Raw genomic sequence first — 22692 nt, 5'->3', positions numbered from 1 at the left:
TGGATTAGATGAAATATGATGTCTCAGATTTAATATTCAGTGTTCTAAACCTAACAGATTATTTTAACATGTGTCTTGAGTGGTAGAAATCCTAGGGAAACCGGTAACTTGGGGCCTAGGTGTTAGTCACCTTAGAGAATAAAGCTACATTGATAGGTGTGGTTCACTCACTTCCTAAATTAAGTTCTCAAAGCAATATCCAGGTACTTAAAAGGAGAAATAAGGGCTGGGCGTGGTGGCTCACGCCTGTAATCCCAGCACTTTGGGAGGCCGAGGTGGGTGGATCACGAGGTCAAGAGATCGAGACCATCCTGGTCAACATGGTGAAACCCTGTCTCTATTAAAAATACAAAAAATTAGCTGGGCATGGTGGCGCGTGCCTGTAGTCCCAGCTACTCAGGAGGCTGAGGCAGGAGAATTGCCTGAACCCAGGAGGCAGAGGTTGCGGTGAGCCGAGATCGCGCCATTGCACTCCAGCCTGGGTAACAAGAGCAAAACTCCGTCTCAAAAAAAAAAAAAAGAAAAAAAAAAGGAGAAATAGCTGTGTAGCAATTAAAAGCTACCTTTCTGCATGGATCGTTGGAGACTGTTAGTATATGAGACATTAGTTGAAAAAAGAAAGGGAAGGTTGTAAAGCAGTCAGAAGAATTACTGAACATGGAGTGAGCCAAGTAATGCTGCCTTTGTTTTAATGTGTGAATTTTTCTAGTGGAACACTTGGTGCTTTATCAGGCTTGCAAGGACTTCTAATAGACCACCATTCTATGGTTTTGTACTAGTATTTCACAACAATTAGAAATAACATTACATCTTCCCTTCTACTGTGGAATAAATACAGATCTTGAAAGCATGGATATATTTTTCCATTGCAGATAGCTTGGATTGGGAATGAAAAACCCTATTTCTTATTCCATCCTTGTCAGGGTGGTAATAGACCAGTAACTGAATCCGTTATGTCAACTATTCTTTTTTTTTTTTTCCATGAGGCATTTTATTTGTAAATATGTGTATTACATCACTAGAGAAAGAATCCCAGGATTTTCCCTCCTGTGTGTTTTCGTCTAGCTTCTTCATGGTCCATGATGCCGGCTGAGGTTGTCAATACAATGAAACCAAACTGGCAAGACGGAAGCAGATTATTCTGCCATTTTTCTAGATCTTTGAGTTGTACATCGAATCTGGGGCTGATCACACCACACTTGTTTAACCTGCCTGTGAGGTTCACAACAATTTTCCCAGCTCTGTGATCGTCAATGACTTCAAATTCGCCAATGTAACCATGCTTCATCATCACAGTGAGAAACCGGACGATGACTTTGGAGCACGGCCTAATAAGCACCTGGCATTTGCCTCTCTTTTCGGCATTGTTGATGCTCTTGAGAGCATCAGCCAGGACATTCATGCGCACCATTGTGGTGGCACGGAAAGATGGCGGAAAGAGCATGTCAACTATTCTTAATTTTTTATGACAGTAAAATAGATGAAGATATGGGTAAATATAAGTTAGTATTTTACCATCTAAATTTCAGACATTATTGAGCCCTCATTATGGATAGTTTTATATTAGGTCACAACTATAAATGAACAGTACATTCTGTTTTGCTTATAGTCCAAAAGAGTAGGACCCAGTGACAACTGCAATACAGTGTGGAGGACTGGGGAAGCAGACGCCATTCCAGAGTGGGGGAAGGCCAAGAGCCATGAAAGCCATGAAAAGGCAAGGCATGTGTGTTTGCAACATGGAAAATAGCAGTTTCCTGAAGACGGCTGGGAAGGCAACTGAGTTCAGATCTTGGAAGGATTTGCATGCAAAAATTTTTTTTTTTTTTTTTTTGAGACGGAGTCTTGCTCTGTCACTGAGGCTGGAGTACAGTGGCACACTCTCCACTCATTGTAACCTCTGCCTCCTAGGTTCAAGCAGTTCTCCTGCGAGGCTGAGTAGCTAAGCTTACAGGCTTGTGCCACCACGCCCGGCTAATTTTTGTATTATTACTAGCGATGGGGTTTCATCACATTGGCCAGCCTGATAGTGAACTTCTGACCTCAGCCTTCCAAAGTGCTGGGACTACAGGTGTGAACCATCACTCCTGGCCATGTAAATAGTAATAGTTAAGCCTTTTTGTCAGTAGATTAGACAGTGAGGAACCACTGGAGGTTTTTAAAGGGAGGAGCAAAGTTGCCTAATTCTTTTTTTTTTTTTTAAGATAGGCTGGTTTTGTCACCTACACTAGAGGGCAGTGGCATCGTCTTGGCTCACTGCAACCTATGCCTCCCAGGCTCAAGCCATCCTCCCACCTCAGCCTCCTGTGGCTGGGACCACAGGCCTGCACCACCACGACAAGCTAATTTTTGTGTTTTTTTTGTAGAGATGGGTCTCTCGCTTTGTTGCCCAAGCTGGTCTTGAGCTCCTGAACTCAATCGATTCACCTGCCTTGGCCTCTCAAAGTGCTGGGATTACAGGCATGAGCCTCCATGCCCGGCCAAAGTTGCCCAGTTCTATTTTAGCAATGTTAAGTTAGGTTTTCTTATCTCCTTGGGTTAAGGATCCACAGGAATCCAGTGGGTTCGTTTTATTATGGCCTTTATACTTCTTGGATGGAGTTGACCTGGGGAATTGTATTTTGGTTCTTAGAGTTCTTTAGGGTGGACTTTTCCTTCTCTAATACTTTATTGCCCTATTACATTAAGCTGGTAGATTGATTACATTAATTTAAAAATTCAGAGTGATGTCAATAGTTATTGACTAGATGCTTACTGAATCTCAGGTACTATGCTAAAAACTGTATATACATTATTTTGTTTAATTCTCTAAGAGCCCTTCTATAAGGGTATTGACCCCATTTCTGAGATGAGGATCCTGCCTCAGGCCCCTAAGTTATTTGGAAGGTAAGTCTTGGACTCATTTTCTTTATGGAATAGTTGATATATTACTGCTACCATTGCTATTGATTATATTCAATTATATTACTGATAGCAGAGTATTATATGTTGGGAGAGAGTTATATTAATGATGGCAGTCAAATGGGCAACTGAAATGGTTCCATTTCATGTTGTCTTCTTTAAACATAAGTAACTACAAGAGCTTTTATAAAATGGCCTCAGTAACGTTTTAAAATACTGGATAACGGTAATTTATTCCTTGGAAACATATAATTAGTGTGCCTCCTGGACTTCAGTGGTCTATCCTCAGATAATTTTAAGTTTATATGTTACTATAGAACATCTATTAAATTTTGAGTTTTTTTTTCTTTTATTATCTTTACCTTTTGACATAAGTAGGTAATACTGTAGGAGGATATATAGACCTAAGAGACAGATGTAAATTATAGCCACCAAGTTCATGTTAAATTTGAACTGAACCAAAATTTTCCTTTGATTGAATTCAGGGGTGTGTATGTGTTTTTATGTAATGATATTAACATTTTCCTGAGGCTTCCCTTTATCACATGTGCAGTGCATGAAAGTATACAAACTGTAGCTTGAAGAATTTAACTGATACAAGAGCTACTGTGAATCAGTATTTAGAAAGGTAAGCTCTGGACTCAACACTCTCTAGGTGTGTTTTCCTTGCTCTGCTACTTAATTTTGTTAACTTTTTTGCCTTCCTGTACTCAAAGAGCTGTTTTAGGAGTTATAAGAAATTATATGTATAAACTCTTAGCAGAATGCCTGGCTATTGGTATTTTGTAGCTGCTTATGTTGTTATAAAGGAGGTACCTCTGAGAATTGATCATGGATGTTTTGAGTTAATGGAGGGAAAGTCTTAAAACTTTTACTAAGCAGTTAGTACACGCTAGGCAATTCCCAGAGTGTTTCTTACTCATTGATTCAGGAATACTGCATTGTATTATCCTTTTTTTTTTTTGAGATGGAGTTTTGCTCTTGCTGCCCAGGCTGGAGTGCAATGATGCGATCTTGTTCCACCACAACCTCTGCCTCCCGGGTTCTAGCGATTCTCCTGCTTCAGCCTCCAGAGTAGCTGGGATTATAGGTGTGCACCACCATGCCCTGCTAATTTTTTTTTTTTTTTTTTTTTGGTAGAGATGGGGTTTCACCATGTTGGCCAAGCTGGTCTTGAACTCCTAACTTCAGATGATCCACCCACCTTAGCCTCCCAAAGTGCTAGGATTATAGGCATGAGGCACTGTGCTGGCCTTTTTTTTTTTTTTTTTTTTTCCTGTGACGGAGTCTTGCTCTGTCACCCAGACTGGAGTGCAATGGCCTGGTCTCAGCTCACGGCAACCTCCACCTCCTGGGTTCAAACGACTCTCCTGCCTTAGCCTCCTGAGTAGCTGGGACTGCAGGCACATACCACCACACCTGGCTAATTTTTGTATTTTTAGTAGAGATAGTGTTTTATGTTGGCCAGGCTAGTCTTGAACTCCTGACCTCGTGATCCACCCGCCTTGGCCTCCAAAAGTGCTGGGATTACACACATGAGCCACCATGCCCAGATATGATCCTTTCTCATAAGTAAGTAGTATAAAAATTTGTCAATTGAGATTTTTTTTTGTCTCAATCCAACATGAGGAAGATGTGGTTTTTCAGTTTTTTGTTTGTTTTTGAGATGGAGTCTGGCTCTGCTGCCCAAGCTGGAGTGCAGTGGCGCAATCTTGGCTTACTGCAACCTCTACCTCCTGGGTTCAAGAGATTCTCCTGACTTAGCCTCCTGAGTAGCTGAGACTATAGGTGTGTGCCACCATGGTCAGCTAATTTTTTGTATTTTTAGTAGAGACGGGGTTTCACTGTGTTAGCCAGGATGGTCTCGCTTTCCTGACCTCGTGATCCACCCGCCTTGGTGTGAGCCACCACACCCAGCCTTTTTTTTTTTTTTTTTTTTTTTGTAGACAGAGTTTCATTCTTGTTGCCCAGGCTGAAGTGCAATGGTGCGATCTTGGCTCACTGCAACCTCCACCTCCTGGGTTCAAACGATTCTCCTGCCTCAGCCTCCCAAGTGGCTGGGATTACAGGCATGCACCACCCCCGCTGGCTAACCATGCCTAGCCAGTTTTTCAGTTTTAATATTTCTAAAAGATGGATTTTAATCAAAATATATTCTGTGTGAGGCGACAATGTGATACGGCCATGAAATAAAACAGATTTGATCTTAGGCTGCTTTGGTGGAAATATGGTACCTAGGATGAGGGAAGAGAGAGAGAATCCTGTTCTCCTCTGCACCAGGGAGTACACCTCAGACAAGCCCTGGATACTGCTTTGCATTTGAGGCATCATTCTTCAGCGTTAAAGACAAAATGGAGCTCATTCAGAAGAGAGCAACTTGTATCGAGTGGGAATTCAAATCCCTGCCATTATTATCATAATGGCTGCTGTTTAATTAGCGTCTGCTCTATGCAGGCACTCTACCAAGATTTTGGGACACATTTCTAACTCTCACATGAGCCCTAAGGAGCAGTATTATCTCCATTTTATTGATAACAAAACAGACTTCAAAAGATTAAATAACTTGTCCATGTTATATACTTAACAGCAGAGCTCGAAATTAAATTTAAATTTGAGGTATGATTGACTAAGCTGGGAGTCTTTAGCCAAGGGAAGAGAGAACTCAGGGAAAACACAATAGATATTTTTGAGGTCTGATGTGTTTTAGTTAATGCTGAGAACAGGAAATAAACCCTGCGGATGGAGTTGAGAGATATCAACTCAGAATAAAGAGCTAAGTAAGAATCACAGCTATTCAAAGATGGATTAGACTTCTTTGGGACAGTGAGTTCTCATCACCAGGAAGTATTCAGCATAGGTTAGCAGTTGCTGGGTGGATATTGTAGAGAGGATTTGAGCTTTAGTTTGCAGTTCAGTCGCCTATCTTTAACATCCCTTCCACATGTTGAAATAATTTGGTACATTCCTTTGCCTCCAGAGAGAAGACAAAAAATGTGATTTCTCCTATAAAATAGCAATTGAGGTATGAACCTAATAATCTTTTGTATACTTAATTTCAGGTGGGAGGGACTTAGTTGTAATTTTTCAGAGCTTTGGGGCCGGGTGCAGTGGCTCATGCCTGTAATCCCAGCTCTTTGAGAGGCTGAAGCAGGCAGGTCACTTGAGGTCAGGACTTTGAGACCAGCCTGACCAACATGGTGAAACCCTGTCTCTACTAAAAATACAAAAATTAGGCAGTCATGGTGGTGCACACCTGTAATCTCAGCTACTTGGGAGGCTGAGGCAGGAGAATCACTTGAACCTGGGAGGTGGAGGTTGCAGTGAGCTGAGATCACGCCACTGCACTCCAGCCTGGGCAACAAAGCGAAACTCCCTCTCAAAAAAAAAAAAATCTTTCAGAGCTTTGGACTTGGTGACCGATTATAAGGCTATTATCAAATTATGCTGTCCTATTTGAACTGTAAAGTTAAATACTTGTAAGTTTAGTGGTAACTGGTTACAAGAGCAATAAGAAACTGACATGATATGCAAAACACATTTTCAAGCAATTAAAAACGGATAATGGCATCTACATGTTCTTACTTACTAAGTGGCTTGGGCTGGGTGTAGTGGCTCACGCCTGTAATCCTAGCACTTTGGGAGGTTGAGGCAGTTGGTTCACTTTGAGCTCAGGAGTTCAAGACTAGCCTGGGCAATATGGGGAAACCCCATCTCTGCCAAAACCACAAAAATTAGATAGGCATTGGTGGCTTGTACCTGTAGCCCCACCTACTCACGGGGCTGAGGCAGGAGAATCACATGAACCCAGGAGGCAGAGGTTGCTGTGAGCTGAGATCACGCCACTGTACTCCAGCCTGAGCTACAGAGCAAGACCCTGTCTCAAAAGAAAAAATTAGTGGCTTAAAACAACTCATGCTAAAAATCCATCTACACTCTGGGTTTTCCTGCAAGCCGTAATCTGTGTATCAGACATCCAATTCGTGCTGTCATGGTTGAGAAGATTCTCTGATGCTCTGACTCCTGTAGTCTACCGATTAAATTGATAGAAGACCTGATTTGTTTAGTAAACTCCTCTGTTCATACTTGTATTGACTGTTCCTGATTCAAGATGACAGCTACAATGGTACTGTCAAAAATAGCTACATGAGAGCTTGTTCCTCTGCTGCATTGTGCAGTGACTGTTTTCACCCAGTACTTTGATGTAAGAATAAGCACCTTCCTCTTTCAGGAATATTGTGGGTGTTTTCTGTTATTCATGGCTGAATGTAATCCTTCATACTATTATCAATTATGTTTGATTGTATGTAATTAAAAATAATATGCATTTTTTTCCTCAAAGTTGCTGGACATGTTTCTTTGAAAGCAGTTCATAAACTTTCTAACAATTCATCTACTAACAAATATTGTTTTTTAATTTACTAAGAAGAAATATTAAAATATCTCATTGACAGTCATGAATCAGATAAGCTTTATAATCAGCCTTATAATTTTGCTGATTATTCATTTGGCATTGCGAGTCAGTATTATCATATGCACAGAACTTGAGGCATTTTTTCTTGTATATTTAACTTTTCATGTTCATATAGTCACAGTTTTTATCATGATAGTGATTTCTCATTCACCCATAATACCAAAGTTAAATAATGCTTCTCTGAATGCCCTCTTGCTAAAGACCACCAGGATCACAACTGTTGTTAAAGAAGGTATAAAAAATTGTAATAATAAATATGACCACAAGCAAAACAATAAACAAAAAAACCCCACACATACACTTTTATCGTTCTTCAGGTTAGAGATAGGTTTTGTTGGGGTAAAATCAAGGTGTCTGCAGGGTTTTGTTTCTTCTGGAGGCTCTAGAGTAGAATTTGTTTGTCTTTTCCAGGCGCTTCCAGGGAGCACCTGCAAGCTTTTGTTTATGCCCCTTCCTCCATCTTCAGAGCCACCGTAGCTTCTTCAAGTCTCTGACTCTTCTAATCTTCCATTTATAAGGACCCTTATGATTACATTGGGCCTACATGAGTAGTTCAGGATAAGGTCAACTGCAACTTTAATTCTCCCTTGCAAGTAACCTAACATATTCACAGGTTCCAGAAGTGAAGTATCTTTGAGGAGCCATTATTCTGCCCACCACTTGTGTCTTAGTAGCTTATTAATTGATTGCTGAACTTGTGCATATGAGTTATTCCTTTTACCTTTTTATTAAAAGTGGAAACCAGAGCAATTGAAAAGGTGAAGTTGTACTATAAAATTTATAATGAAAAATAGTCATCCTGTTTCTGTTGTTTTCCCATTTCCTAGGCCCCCTCCCCTAAGGCAGCTGCTTTCCATTATTTTAACTGTTTCTTCTGGTATTTGCTTCCATTTTCCTACTGCTGCTTTAATTGAAAAAAAAAAAATTCTAACTTACGTATGTCTATTCTTCTTTCCTCTTCTTAGACTCCTAATTTTATTTCACGTTTTGTGGTTAAACTGGTGTTTGCTGTTTGTTTTTATGTTATTCATAGCTGAAACAGATCATGCACTTTGATTACATTTTTGTTCTTGTGCAAACCTTTTTTTAAAGACGTCTATCTTAAATGTCCTTAAATTTTTGAACCAGTTTTAGTGTTTGTGATGAGACTTAGTTACGTCCGCTGCCCAACTGTCATTCCTAGAATCTTCGCCTTTTCCTATTGTGTTGGATTCTGTTTTCCCTGAATCACTTATTTTCCTTTGTTGTTGTTTTTATTTATTCCATTACTTTGGAAAAGTACATCCCTTAGTATCTTCTTATGAAAAGAGTACATGAGTCCATGCCTTTTCAAAAATGTGTGTGTTTTACTGTCACTTTTGATTTATTTGATTGGGCATAAAAGTCTAGATTGGGAATAATTTCCCTCCGAAAATTTGAAGGCATTATTCCATTGTTTTCTAGCCTTCAGTATTCATATTCTTAAGAAGTCTATAGTCATTCTGATTCTTTGTCCTGTGTGTATGACCAGTTTTTCTTTCTAGAAGTACAAAGGATCTCCTCTTTAATCTCCATGTTGAGAAATTTCAGAATTATTGTCTCCTCGTTTGTTTTCAGTGATTTTGCTGAATATTTGTGACAGTCTTTTTAGTTTGGAAACTTGAATCCTTCATTTCAGGGAAATCTTCCTTTATTATTTCTTTGATAATTTTCTCTTTTTTTTCTCTGTTTTCACTCTTTGGTACTATTAATAGTCAGATAATTGATCATTTGGATTAAACTTCTAATTCTCTTATCTTTTCTACCCTATTTTCCATGTTTATTTTTTTTGCTCTGTTTTCCAGGAAATATCTTCAGCTCCATCTTCTAGATTTAATTTGTTTTTTTACAATTTTAATTTCCAAGAATTCTTTCTTCTCTGAATTGTCTTTTTTTTTTCCCAAAGTATCTTGTTTTGCTTCATGTTTGCATTAACTTCTGTTTCTGAGGATATTGAATATAAATTTTGAATGTTCTTTCACTGTTAAAATTTATTTTAGTTTTTTTGTTTCCATGTTGGAAGCTTTCCTCCAAAGTCTGGTGATCCTTGAGTATTTCATGTTAAAGGATAAGGTACTAAACATCTAATTGTAACATTAAAGTAGAAACCTTTTTTCTAAGGTGATGAGGCACAAGTTTTGTAGAGGAACCCTCAAATATCAGCGTTTTTCAAATCAGTGTCTGTAGGTCTTTATTTGGGGCCAGTTTTTAAAGAAAATACTCCTGTCCCCTGCCTGGGATATATGAACCTGGTTGCCTACATTCAGGAACTAGGCAAGAGAAGCGGGGGATGAGTGGGAGGTGCTTAACCATTTTCTGGGAAAACATTTCTTTTATCTGTCTAGTAGTACACTCTAAGCCAGGTGTCCTAACATCTGGAGCATCCCTGATTCATTTTCTCTAGTATATATCCAGCCCTCTGATGTAGGGGCAAGGTAGCCATCTGCCCGCTTGGGGTTGCCAAACACAATGGAGGGAGGGTGGCTACTTACATCTTATATAGATTTTAAACCAGATTCCTGTTTTCATCTAGACTTCAGCCTTTAAAGAACCTGATGCCTTAATTTGTGAACCTTTCCAGGGTTCTCTAAATTGGCTTCCTTATTCCTTTTAGTGGGATTTCATTAAGAATCAGAGGTAATTGTGTGTGTTCAATTGATCACGTTTAAATGGAAGTTTATCTGCATGTTTTCTTTTCTGAGCATGATTTATGTTTAGTTTTGGTTGCCATAGAAAGCAGAATTCCAAAGTTGATTGAATTAAATAACTTTGTAATATTAATAATTAACTTAATGAGTGCAATGTATTTTCAGCCTTTGGGATGAGGTTAAGAGATCAGTTATTCTCCCAAGGAATATACAAACCCCAGGAGGCTGTGCTAATCCCAACCAACTTTGGTATAGCACTATCCACACAGTATTGAAGTTCTAAGCTTCAAAAACAAACACACACAGAAAAAATCCTTCACAATCTATATTGTTAGGCAGACTATTAGTATTACACAAAAAGGTACTTCTTTCTTACTCTTCAGGTGGCCCTGGTTGACACATCCCAAGGGTTTAGCCACAGCCAGGTGCAGTGTGTGTTGATGCCTGTGTTCCCTTCTGGGAGGACTGAAATAGAACTTTCCCTTAGGAATAGGGCCCTGATTAAAGAGTTTTGAGTTTCTGCAAGGCTTTTTGTGTCTGTGCAGTTAACAGTCCTTATTAATTCTTTCCTGCTAACTACGTTTAACATCTATGGTACCAGAAATAATTTAGAAGAAAATTATTCTTGGCCAGGCACAGTGGCTCATGCCTGTAATCCCAGCACTTTGGAAGTCTGAGTCAGGCAGATCACCTGATGTCAGGAGTTTGAGAACAGCCTGGTCAGCATGGTGAAACCTGTCTCTACTAAAAATTTAAAAATTAGCGAGGCGTGGTAGTGCACTTCTGTAATCTCAGCTACTGAGGAGGCTGAGGCAGGAAAATCATTTGAACCTGGGAGGCGGAAGTTGCAGTGAACTGAGATCATGCTACTACACTCCAGCTTGGGTGACAGAGCGAGACTGTCTTAAAAAAAAAAAAGAAAAGAAAATTATTCTTATCGGATTTAAAAGACTAAACCCTTGGGATGTGTCAACCAGAGCCACCTGAAGAGTAAGAGAGAAGTACCTTTTTGTGTAATACTAATAGTCTGCCTAACAATATAGATTGTGAAGGATTTTTTTCTGTGTGTGTTTGTTTTTAAAGCTTAGAACTTCATAACAGTGTGGACAGTGCTATACCAAAGTTGGTTGGGATTAGCACAGCCTCCTGGGGTTTGTATATTCCTTGAGAGAATAATTGACCTCTTAACCTCATCCCAAAGGCTGAAAATACATTGCTTTGACTTTAAAAATGTGTGTTAAAAAATAAAATGTGTATGTGCGTTTGATTACAAAGTACATATGCTTATCGAAAATTGGGAAAATAAAAAATGAATAAATAAAATTAATTTGTAATACAGTCTTTCCAAAATAATTATTAGTATTAATATTTGAGTTTTGTTTTATTTTCAGACAGGATCTCACTCTGTCATCCAGGCTGGAGTGCAGTGGCATCATCACATCTCACCACAGTCTCAACCCCCAGGCTCAAGGGATGCTCTTGTCTTGGCCACCCAAGTAGCTGGGACTACGGTGCACACCACCATGCCTAGCTAATTTTGGGGTTTTTTGTATGTGTGTGGAGACTGGGTTTCACCATGTTGCACAGGCTAGTTTCAAACTCCTGGACTCAAGCAGTCCACCTACCCTAGCTTTCCAAAGTACTGGGGTTGCAGGCATGAGCCACCAGACCCAGCTGGGTTTGTTTGTTTGCTTGTTTGTTTGTTTTTTTCTTACACATTGCTACAAAGACGTGGCCATTGTTTGTTTTTAAACAGGGTCTTCATCTGTCACCTAGGCTAGAGTTCAGTGGTGCTTTCACCGTTTATTGACCTCCAGGCTCAAGCAATCCTGAGCCTCCGGAGAAGCCCGAACTACAGGCACTTGCCACCGTGCCCAGCTGTTTTTTTGTTTTGTTGTTGTTTTAATTTTTTTTTTTTTTTTTTTTTTTTTGAGACAGAGTCTTGCTCTGTTGCCCAGGCTGGAGTGCAGTGGTGCAATCTCGGCTCACTGCCACCTCTGCCTCCCAGGTTCAAGCAATTCTCTGCCTCAGTGTCCCAAGTAGCTGGGGTTACAGGCACCCGCCACCACACCCAGCTAATTTCTGTATTTTTAGTAGAGACAGGATTTCACCGTCTTGGCTAGGCTAAGTCTTGAACTCCTGACCTCGTGATCCATCCGCCTTGGCCTCCCAAAGCGCTGGGATTACAGGCATGAGCCACTGCGCCCAGCTGTTTTTTGTTTTTTGTTTTGTTTTGTTTTGTTTTGTAGAAATGAGGTCTTGTGGTTTGCCCAGGTTAGTCTCGAACTCCTGGACTCAAGTCATCCTCCCACTTCAGACTCCCAGAGTGTTGAGATTGCAGGCCTGAGCCACTGCACCTGGCTGGTAGTTTTCTTGATTTTTTTTTGAGACAATTTTGGTTCCCATCTAGAAAAATGATTAATTTGGAGATTCAGTAATAAGATTTAAAGAAAGGATTATAGAGCAACTATTTTTATTTTCTTTAGAGACAGAATCTTGATAGATTGCCCAGGCTAGATTCTGACTTGTGGGCCCAAATGATCCTTCTGTCTCAGCCTGCCAAATAGGTGGGACTACAGGTACGTGTCACTGCAGCTGGCAGTACAGCAATTCTTAAAACTAGTAAGTACATAAAAGAGTAAATGGAAATGCCAGGATAGTTCACAAGAATGGATATACTGTTTTGTTCATTCTCATAGTAGTTGACCCATAAAGTCAATTTCTTTTGTGAGATTTGCTGGGTGTGTTTTTTGATGTGGGCCTGTGCACAAAAATGTAGATTTCAGCACTGAAGTTCACAGTGGTCAGTGAATCTGTTGAACTGCATCACCAGGACTAACACTGAAAACATATGCCACCCCCGACCCCTTTTTTTTGTTTTGTTTTGTTTTTGAGATAGAGTTTTTTTTTTAGATGGATCACACCAGCCTTGCTCTTGTTGCCCAGGCTGGAGTGCAGTGGTGCGATCTCCGCTCACTGCAACCTCCACCTCCTGGGTTCAAGCAATTCTCTTGCCTTAGCCTCCTAAGTAGCTGGGATTACAGGCATGCTCCACCATACCTGGCTAATTTTTGTATTTTAAGTAGAGGCAGGGTTTCACCATGCTAGGATGGTATCATACTCCTGACCTCAGGTGATTCACCCGCCCCAGTCTCCCAAAGTGTTGGGATTACACACGTGAGCCACCATGCCTGGCCACGTATTCCTCTTTTTAAAAATACCTTTATTGGCCGGGCATGGTGACTCACGCCTTTAATCCCAGCATTTTGGGAGGCCAAGGCAGGCAGGTCACCTGAGGTCAGGAGTTCAGAACCAGCCTGGCCAACCCAACATTGTGAAACCCAGTCTCTACTAAAAATACAAAAATTAGCAGGGCATGGTGGCACACACCTGTAGTCCCAGCTACTCAGGAGGCTGAGACACGAGAATTGCTTAAACCTGGGAGGTAGAGGTTGCAGTGAGCTGAGATCACGCCACCGTGCTCCATTGTGGGTAACAGCGAGACTCCATCTCAAAAGTAAATAAATAAAAATACTTTTTAAATTTGCATTATATTTTTAATTCTGTCAGGTATAAAAAGGGCAGATATTAAAATAACATCTAAAAGTACTGAAACTCAACCAGGTGCAGTGGTCACACCTGTAATCCCGGCACTTTGGGAGGCCCAGGTGGGCGGATCACCTGAGGTCAGGAGTTCGAGGCCAACTTGGCCAACATGGTGAAACCTCATTTCTACTAAAAAATACAAAAATTAGCCGGGTGTGATGGTGCGTGCCTGTAATTCCAGCTACTTGAGAGGCTGAGGCAGGAGAAGCGCTTGAACCTGGGAAATGGAGGTTGCATTGAGCCAAGATTGTGCCACTGCACTCCAGCCTGGGTGACAAAGTGAGACTCTGTCTCAAAAAAAAAAAAATTGTTTACTCACCATCCTTCAAAGACCTTGCGTCTAGTTCACATTACCAAATGTTTAAAATAAAGAAGATAACTGGCCAGGCATGGTGGCTCATGTCTGTAATCCTAGCACTTTGGAAGGCTAGAGGGGGTTGATTACTTGAGGCCAGGAGCTCAAGACCAGCTTGGGCAACATGGGGAAACCCTGTCTCTACAAAAACACAAAAATTAGCTGGGCATAGTGGCACTCACTGGTAGTTCCGGTTACTCAGGAGGCTGAGGTGGAAGAATCCCTTGAGCCCAGGAGTTCAATGCTACAGTGAGCTGTGATTGTGCCACTGCCCTCCAGCCTGGGCAACAGAGTGAGACCCTGTCTCAAAAAGAAGCAAATTTATCATCTGGTAGGAAAGGAACCCTCCCTCCATTAGTAAAAAACCCAAATAGCAGTATTTTACAGATAATTTTATAGTAATAGTAATAAATTTCAAAAAAGATTTTTCATATCCATTTGCCTCATCTATTCAAATCACCCTCCTGCAACAAAAATAATAATTTTTTTGTGTGTATGTTCAAAATTGCTATATTGCATGACCAGAAAAGTGGTCTTCAGGTGAATAGTTTCCACGTGATTTTAGCTTTACTGACATTTATTTAGTTAAAACCACTTAATTGAATTTATACTTAAAAAAAGGAAGGAAAAGTACACTCTCAGGCCCACCACATCTTTTTTTCTTGAATCATTGGCAGCATACGTTCTTTTATAAGGCTCAACATAAAATGATACAGGTTATCATCTTTCTTTCTTTGTTTTTGAGATGCAGTTTTGCTCTGTCACCCAGGCTGGAGTGCAGTGGCATGATCTCGGCTCGTTGCCACCTCCATCTCATTCAAGCAATTCTGCTTCAGCCTCCTGAGTAGCTGGAATTACAGATGTGTGCCACCACGCCCAGCTAATTTTTATATTTTCTTCTTTTTTTAAATTTTTTTTTTAATAGAGACAGGGTCTCACTATGTTGCCCAGGCTGGAGTGCAGTGGCTATTCACAGGCACAATCCTACTACTGATCAGCACGGGAGTTTTGACCTGCTCCGTTTCTGACCTGGGCCAGTTCACCCCTCCTTAGGCAACCTGGTGGTCCCCTGCTCCCGGGAGGTCACCATGTTAATGCCAAACTTAGTGTGGACACCCGATCTGCATAGCACACTACAGCCCAGAACTCTTGGGCTCAAGTGATCCTCCAGCCTCAGCCTCCTGAGTAACTGGGACTACAGGCACATGCCACTGCGCCTGGTAATTTTTATATTTTTAGTAGAGACAGTTTTGCCATGTTGGCTAAGCTGGTGTTGAACTCTTGATCTCAGGTGATCCACCTGCCTTGGCCTCCCAAAGTACTGGGATTACAGGTGTGAGCCATCGCGCCTGACTGGTCAATGCCTTTCTTTTGTTTTAAAAAACAAAATCTTTCTAAATCTCAAGGCTAAGATCTGAAGTTGGAGCTATTTTTCAACTTAACCACTATTTGTTAAAAGTGAGAAGGGACTGGACAAGTTGGCTCACGCCTGTAATCCCAGTACTATGGGAGGCTGAGGTGGGTGGATCACCTGAGGTCAGAAGTTGGAGACCAACCAGCCTGGCCAATGTGATGAAACCCCATCTCTGCTAAAAATATAAAAACTAGCCATGTGTGGTAGTGCACACCTGTAGTCCCAGCTACTCCGGAGGCCGAGGCAGGAGAATCACTTGAACCCAGGAAGCAGAGGCTGCCGTGAGCTGAGATTGTGCTACTCACTGCACTCCAGCCTAGGCAAACAGAGCGAGACTCCATCTCAAAAAAAAGTGAGAAGGAAGTTGTTTTGGGCTATGTGACATAATAGGGTAAGAAAACTTTTGGTGACTAATATCCTTATCAAGTATTTGATGATTAGTGTCACCAAATATTATGTGTTGTCCATAGTTGTATGTGCTATATACTTCTATATAACTGGCAGCACAGTAGGTTTGTTTACACCAGCATCACCATAAATACTTGAGTTATGTATTGCACCATGTTACGGCAGCTGCCACACCACTAGGCCATAGGAAATTTTCAGCTCCGTTATAATCTTATGGGACTACAGTCATATAAACAATCTGTCCTTGACTGACATGCCATTATGCAGAACATGACTGTACCTCATTGTTTCAACTTTCCCTTATTGATAACCTTTTAAGTTATTTCTCGTAATAAGAAAACAGTGCTGCAATGAGTGTCCTTGTATCTAATTCCTTCTATATATGTGGGAGTGCTTATCAAGCATATGTAATGAGAACTGGAGTGAGTGGATCATAGGGCATATGCATTTATAGTTTTGAAATACAGGAGTCTTTCCTTGTCTATGGTTTTGCTTTCCCTGGTTTCAGATACGTGAGGTCCATCAGGTCTGAAAATAGGTGAGTGGAGTACAATGAGATATTTTGAGAGAGAGTGAGAGACCCCACATTCACATAACTTATTGTTGTATATTGTTATAATTGTTATATTTTATTCTTGTTAATCTCTTATTGTGTCTAATTTATAAATTATAGATACGTACATATAGGGAAAACATAATATATATAGGGTTCAGTACTATGCGGTTTTAAGCATCCGCTAGGGGATAAGGTGGGGACTATTGTTTATTGCCAAATTGCCCTTCAAGATAACAGTAACAGTTTATACTTACAGCATTCATATATGAGAATGGGTACCTGTTTGCAGGATCTTAACAGCTTTCAATGTTATCTAATTTTTTTTGTTTATCTGATGGGAGGTGGTGGTCTTGGTATCTAATGCTTTTAATTTCTATTTCTTGGCTAGTGGGGTTGAATATCTTGTTGGACATTTATTGGCAGCTTCTACATTTTTTCTTCTCTGAGTTTCCTGCTGTTCTTTAACCCATATTCTTCTCACTCATTAGTGATTTTATTTCACCACTGTATGCATGAGTGAGACATATAGGTAGCATATACTGCTTTCAAGCCCCCTCCCCCCTTTTTTAAAATCTGGTAGTCTGTTATTGGAATCAACCAGTAGTTAATGCTGCCATTTATCAAAGAAGCAGAACTGTTCTCTCAGTATTTCCCATTTTACCAGAACCCAATTTCATACTGCTTTTAAATGTTGGTGGCAGTTAGTCTTTATAGGTCAAACTGGCTGCAGTCTTAATTGCCTATATGGAAACCTACCAGATGCAATCAGATGAAGGAAAGAAAAGCATTAATAGTTGTTAATAATAATTCTATTACCTTTGAAGTAGCAACCTCTGAAGTGTAACCCTCTCTTTATTGATGAATAAACTGAGAGGTTGAATGGTCACATAGCTAGGAAGTGTCTCAGATGAGATTTAAACCTAGGCCATCCAATTCCAAAGCCTTTTCCACCACATCATACTGCCTCAGTGGGATGGATACATTTTTTAAGACAGCCTTTCAAAGTGTTTGTATTCTCTTATGCATGATCATGTTAAAAGGCACTAATATAAAATTATTTTAAGTTTTTATTTTCTCTTGGCTAAAAATTATTTTTTAAAAAAACTATTTTAAAAACCAATTGTTGGACTGGGCATGGTGGCTAATACCTGTAATCCCAGTATTTTGGGAGGCTGAGGCAGGAGAATTGCTTGAGCCCAGGAGTTGAAGACCTGTCTGGGCAACATTGTAAGACATTGCCTCTGCAAGAAGTAAAAAATTAGCCAGATGTGGTGGCACGTGCCTGTAGGCCCAGCTTCTTGGGAGGCTGAGGCAGAAGGATTGCTTAAGCCTGGGATGTCAAGGCTACAGCCTGACTGTAGCTTGGCAGATGGGTTTTTCCATAGTAGCTTTAGCATAAACGTTGATAGTTGGCTTATTTTTACAACGTAATTCAGGCTAGGCATGGTGGTTCACATCTGTAATGCTGGCACTTTGAGAGACTGAGGCGGGAGAATCATTTGAGCTCAGGAGTTTGAGACTAGCCTGGGCAACATAGTGAGACTTTGTCTCTACAAAAATAAGAATATTATTCAGGTATGATGGTGCATGTTTCTGTAGTCCCAGGTGCTCTGGCGGCTGAGGTGGGAGGATAGCTTAAGCCCAGCATGTTGAGGCTGCAATGAGCTGTGATCGTGCCGCTGCATTCCAGCCTGGGCAATAAAGCAAGACTTTTTCTCAAAAAAAAAAAAAGAAAAAAAAAAATTAGCATTCAGGATTTCCATTTTAGGCTCATATATTTATTTATTTATTATTTATTTATTTATTGAGATGGAGTCTTGCTCTGTCACCCCAGGCTAGATTGCAGTGGTTCGATCTTGGCTCACTGCAACCTCTGCCTCCTGGGTTCAAGCGATTCTCCTGCCTCAGCCTCCCAAGCAGCTGGGACTACAGGCGTGTACCACCACGCTCGGCTAATTTTTTGTATTTTTAGTAGAGACCGTATTTCACCCTCTTAGCCAGGATAGTCTCGGTCTCCTGACCTTGTGATCCTCCTGATTTGACTTCTCAAAGTTCTGGGATTACAGGCATGAGCCACCATGCCCAGTCAGCTCTGTTACTGATAAAATGTAATAATTGGGCCAGGCATGCTGGCTCAAATCCCAGGGCACTTTTGGAAAGAATTCTGAGACGAGAGGCCCAAGAGTTTGAGACCAGCCTGCGCAGCCCTTTCTCTGCAAAACATACAAAAATAGCTGGGTTTGGTGGCACACATGTGTAGCCCCCGCTATTTGTGGGGGGTGCTGAGGTAGGAGGATCATTTGAGTTAGGGAGGTCAAGGCTGCAGTGAGCCAGCATCACACCATTGGAGTCCAGCCTGAGCAACAGAGTAAGACTCTAACAATAAAAAAAAAAAAAATGTATTATTGAATACCATAGACAAAAAAAAAGAGAAAAAGAAAGTAGTAATTGAAATAAAAATTTCAGTGTTTGTGTCTATTACGGGCAGTTTGTTACATACTTTGTAGCAAAGCTTTAGTATATAATGTTGAAAATCATGTATTTTGCCAGTGCTAATTATTTTCTTTGTGTTTCTTTTTCTTATAGAAAAAGATGGCAAAGCATTTCATCCAACTTATGAAGAAAAACTGAAGCTTGTGGCACTGCATAAGCAGGTTCTTATGGGCCCGTATAATCCAGACACTTGTCCTGAGGTTGGATTCTTTGATGTGTTAGGGAATGACAGGAGGTAAGTGTTTTTCTGTGTAGTGAATTTAATGAGGATAATGTTGGCAAAGGGTACAGTATGTATTGGTTAAGATGCGAATAGCTGGTTCATTAGCTTAGAATAGGAACTGAACATTTTTGCAGCTTGTGGAGTCTTCAGATGTTTATCTGTTTTTAGCTTAGAGATGGTTATGGCTAAATATTATGGAAGAACTGTACTCATCTGATTATGAACATATGATAAGTAGAACTTCATTTGATTCTTCCCAAATAATATTAAAAGCGGCCATTTAAAATACATAGTAATTGATTCCCTTATTGAAACATAAAGAAAATTGTGACAAAAAAGAGTACATTGAGTATTTTGTTTAAGACTCAAATATTATGTAAGAAAAATATACCAGGTGCAGCAGCTTGCACCTATAATCCCAGCACTTTGGGAGGCCGAGGTGGGTGGATCATTTGAGGTCAGGAGTTTGAGACCAGCCTGGCCAACATGGTGAAACCCCATCTCTACTAAAAATAAAAAAATTAGGCCGGGCACGGTGACTCGCACCTGTATTCCCAGCACTTTGGGAAGCTGAGGCGGGCAGATCACAAGGTCAGGAGTTTGAGACCAGCCTGGCCAATATGATGAAACCTCATCTCTACTAAAAATACAAAAATTAGCTGGGCATGATGGTGCACCTGTAGTCCCAGCTACTCGTGAGACTGAGGCAGGGGAATCGCTTGAACCCAGGAGGTGGAAGTTTCAGTGGGCCGAGATCACACCACTGCACTCCAGCCTGGGCGACAGAGTGAGACTCTGTCTCAAAAAAAGGAAAAATTAGCTGGCAGTAGTGGCACATGCCTATAATCCCAGCTATTCAGGAGAATCGCTTGAGCCTGGGAGATAGAGGTTCTGGTGAGCTAAGATTGCACCACTGCACTCCAGTCTGGGCAACAAAGTGAGACCTGTCTCAAAAAAAAAAAAAAAAAAAAGAAAACATTGGTACCCTTTTGCTATTTGGGAATCGTCAGCAATGCAGTTGTTTGGATTGTGTGTGGCATATCTAATTTAGTAAGTAAATACATACTTGTTAAAACTTGAAGTTTTGAGCCTTTTGCTTGTAGTAGAATCATTCTTCATTTTATATTCTCAGTTATAATTGAGAATTGTTCATATTTAGGTTTAAATTCAATCAAGTTCTCATTCTATTAAGAAGAGGAGGTAACTTTTCTTGTTATTCCTTACAGGAGAGAATGGGCAGCCCTGGGAAACATGTCTAAAGAGGATGCCATGGTAGAGTTTGTCAAGCTCTTAAATAGGTGTTGCCATCTCTTTTCAACATATGTTGCATCCCACAAAATAGAGAAGGAAGAGCAAGAAAAAAAAAGGTGAAGTTTGAGGGCATGTTACCACTGCACAGCCCAGTATACTGATGCTTTTGCTTTATGGAGTGTCTGTTCTAGATAAGGTGCTTTCCTTGGATCCCCACTTCTTGTGGCAATTGTTCAGACTTCCTGGTGGAGCAGGTATTTATATTATGAGTTTTAGTGGGAGGAAGGGCTGCTGCCTACTGGCCATGCCTTTAAAAGGAACCTCCCATCCATCATGGCAGCCTTCCTTTTGTTTTATTACGCTAAGTTTCTGAATAAGCTCCACCGTAAACTCAACCACTCCCTCCTCTCTGTCCTGTGGTCTGACATACCCTTTGTTGCAGTCTCCCTTGAGCTTTTAGAATCCTCATGCTCCATTTCATGGTTAGCAGCTGTGCTACCTTATATAGATATTCATATTGGCTTTGCCTTCCAGCTGACTTACTGATTATTTTCAAGTTTTGGAGGAGGAGCTACTGAATATGCTGTTTGTGTTTATGGGATTCTCTTGTAGTTGTGAATTAGAATTACAGTTACACCTTATTCATCTAGTGGCTATATTTTCAACAACTTTGACTATGTAAAATTTTAGGTGATGAAAGTGATGCTACAAACCCAATTTTTCTTCAGGTTATGTTATACTTTTTTTTTTTTTTTTTTTTTTTTTGAGACAGAGTCTTGCTCTGTTGCTCAGGCTGGGGTGCAGTGACATGATCTCAGTTCACGGCAACCTCTGCCTCCTGGGTTCAAGCAGTTCTCCTGCCTCACCCTTTCGAGTAGCTGGGATTACAAGTACCCACCACCAAACCCAGCTAAAAGTTCTTAGTAGAAATGAGGTTTTACCATGTTGGCCAGGCTGATCTCAAACTCCTGACTTCAGGTAATCCACCTGCCTCGACCTCCCAAAGTACTGGGATTACAGGCGTGAGCCACTGTGCCCAGCTGATGTTATTCTTTAAAAACAATTGATTCTCTGGTTTTCTACCTTAACCTGGATTAGAAAAAGCAGATAAAAAGAGAAAATAGCTTGATAGTGAGGGACATAATAGAAACCATGAAAAATAGACACAAGAATTATAAAAGCATGGCAGTCAGGGGCCATTTAATATGAAGGTAAACTTCTCCATCACAATAGTATGATGTGCAGTTTTTATGTTAATAGCTATAACCCCTGAGTCATCAAGAGATGGAACATCAGATATGATTTATTCCTGTTTAGGATAATAGGAAATGGCTTGATTACATTTTCAGAAGCTATTTATCCAAAGAAAGTTGTTTTTTTTAATCTAAAGGAAAAGTTTTGATTCTTCTGAGAATAAAGTTTCTTGAAGTGGAAAATTGATTTATGTCCTACAGGCCAGTGTAGTGATGTTGGATCAATGAGATACTGCTATGATGTCTGTAGAAGTAGTATATATATATATTGATTTTAAGTTCTTATTTTAATGATATATGCATATTTCTCTTAAGCATTGTCAAAAGTTACTACTCAACCTGTAAAGCTGAAATATACTTTTGTCATGGGATAAAGTCCATATAGAATTATTTTAAAGTGTTTAAGAGTAGACTTCATCTATTCTGAAGTTTAAGCTCTAGCTTGGGACCCTTCTTGCCCTGTACCAGCTATGACACATTAAAAGTAGGTCATGGCCAAGTACGGTGGCTCGTGCCTGTGGTGGCTCACATCTGTAATCCCAGCACTTTGGGAGGCCAAGGTAGGCAGATCACTTGAGTCTTAAGAGTTCAGGACCAGCCTGAGCAACATGGCAAAACCCCATCTCTACAAAAAAATACAAAAATTAGCTGGTTGTGGTTGCAGGTGCCTATAGTTCCAGCTACTTGGGAGGCTGAGGTGGGAGGATTGTTGGAGCCTGGGAGGTGGAGTTGCAGTGAGCCAAGAACATGCCACTGTACTCCAGTGTGGGTGACAGAGTGAGACCCTGTCTCAAAAAAAAAAAAGTAGGTCATGTTATTGCTATATTTTGAGCCTTGACTGTGGCTCAGGTGTGTCGTTAATCACTTATAAGAGTTAGAGGGGAGAAGGGTGAGGTAGCACAGACAGTTCTTGTGGTAGGACCAAGAAATGGTGTCTTATCTGATACTCCTCAGAAATCTTCCCTTTCATCCTATGTGCAACCTCCCTGCACACCAAACCACTTGCAGACTGTTAAGATGTCCTTTCCTAGCGTAATAGGATCTGTTCTTTTTGGAAAGGTCTTGTGGGGTGGGCAAAAGCTGGGCAAGAGCTGC

General features: G+C 40.6%; 2 protein-coding genes across 2 annotated transcripts in view; one reads left to right on the top strand and one right to left on the bottom strand.

The window, feature by feature from the left end:
* Window positions 1-22692, top strand: part of ACBD3 (acyl-CoA binding domain containing 3) — a 44060-nt gene that overhangs the window by 2583 nt on the left and 18785 nt on the right. The window contains exons 2-3 of the mRNA XM_064383569.1: window positions 18964-19105; window positions 20320-20460. Coding sequence (XP_064239639.1) covers window positions 18964-19105; window positions 20320-20460 — 283 coding nt within the window. The remainder of the gene's footprint in view (window positions 1-18963; window positions 19106-20319; window positions 20461-22692) is intronic.
* Window positions 986-1411, bottom strand: LOC135277491 (small ribosomal subunit protein uS8-like). The gene has a single exon (XM_064383570.1). It carries the CDS (start codon window positions 1409-1411, stop codon window positions 1019-1021), a length of 393 nt encoding a protein of 130 aa, XP_064239640.1. The 3' UTR covers window positions 986-1018.

This window comes from Aotus nancymaae, unplaced genomic scaffold (assembly GCF_030222135.1).
Source record: "Aotus nancymaae isolate 86718 unplaced genomic scaffold, 86718_ANA_hifiasm-v0.15.2.pri h1tg000032l_0, whole genome shotgun sequence".
Taxonomy (NCBI): Eukaryota; Metazoa; Chordata; class Mammalia; order Primates; family Aotidae; genus Aotus; species Aotus nancymaae.
This window is presented reverse-complemented; position numbering and strand designations above follow the sequence as displayed.

Coding starts and splice junctions, on each gene's coding strand:
- LOC135277491 (XM_064383570.1), bottom strand. CDS start 1,411: ATGGTGCGCATGAATGTCCTGGCTGATGCTCTCAAGAGCATCAACAAT.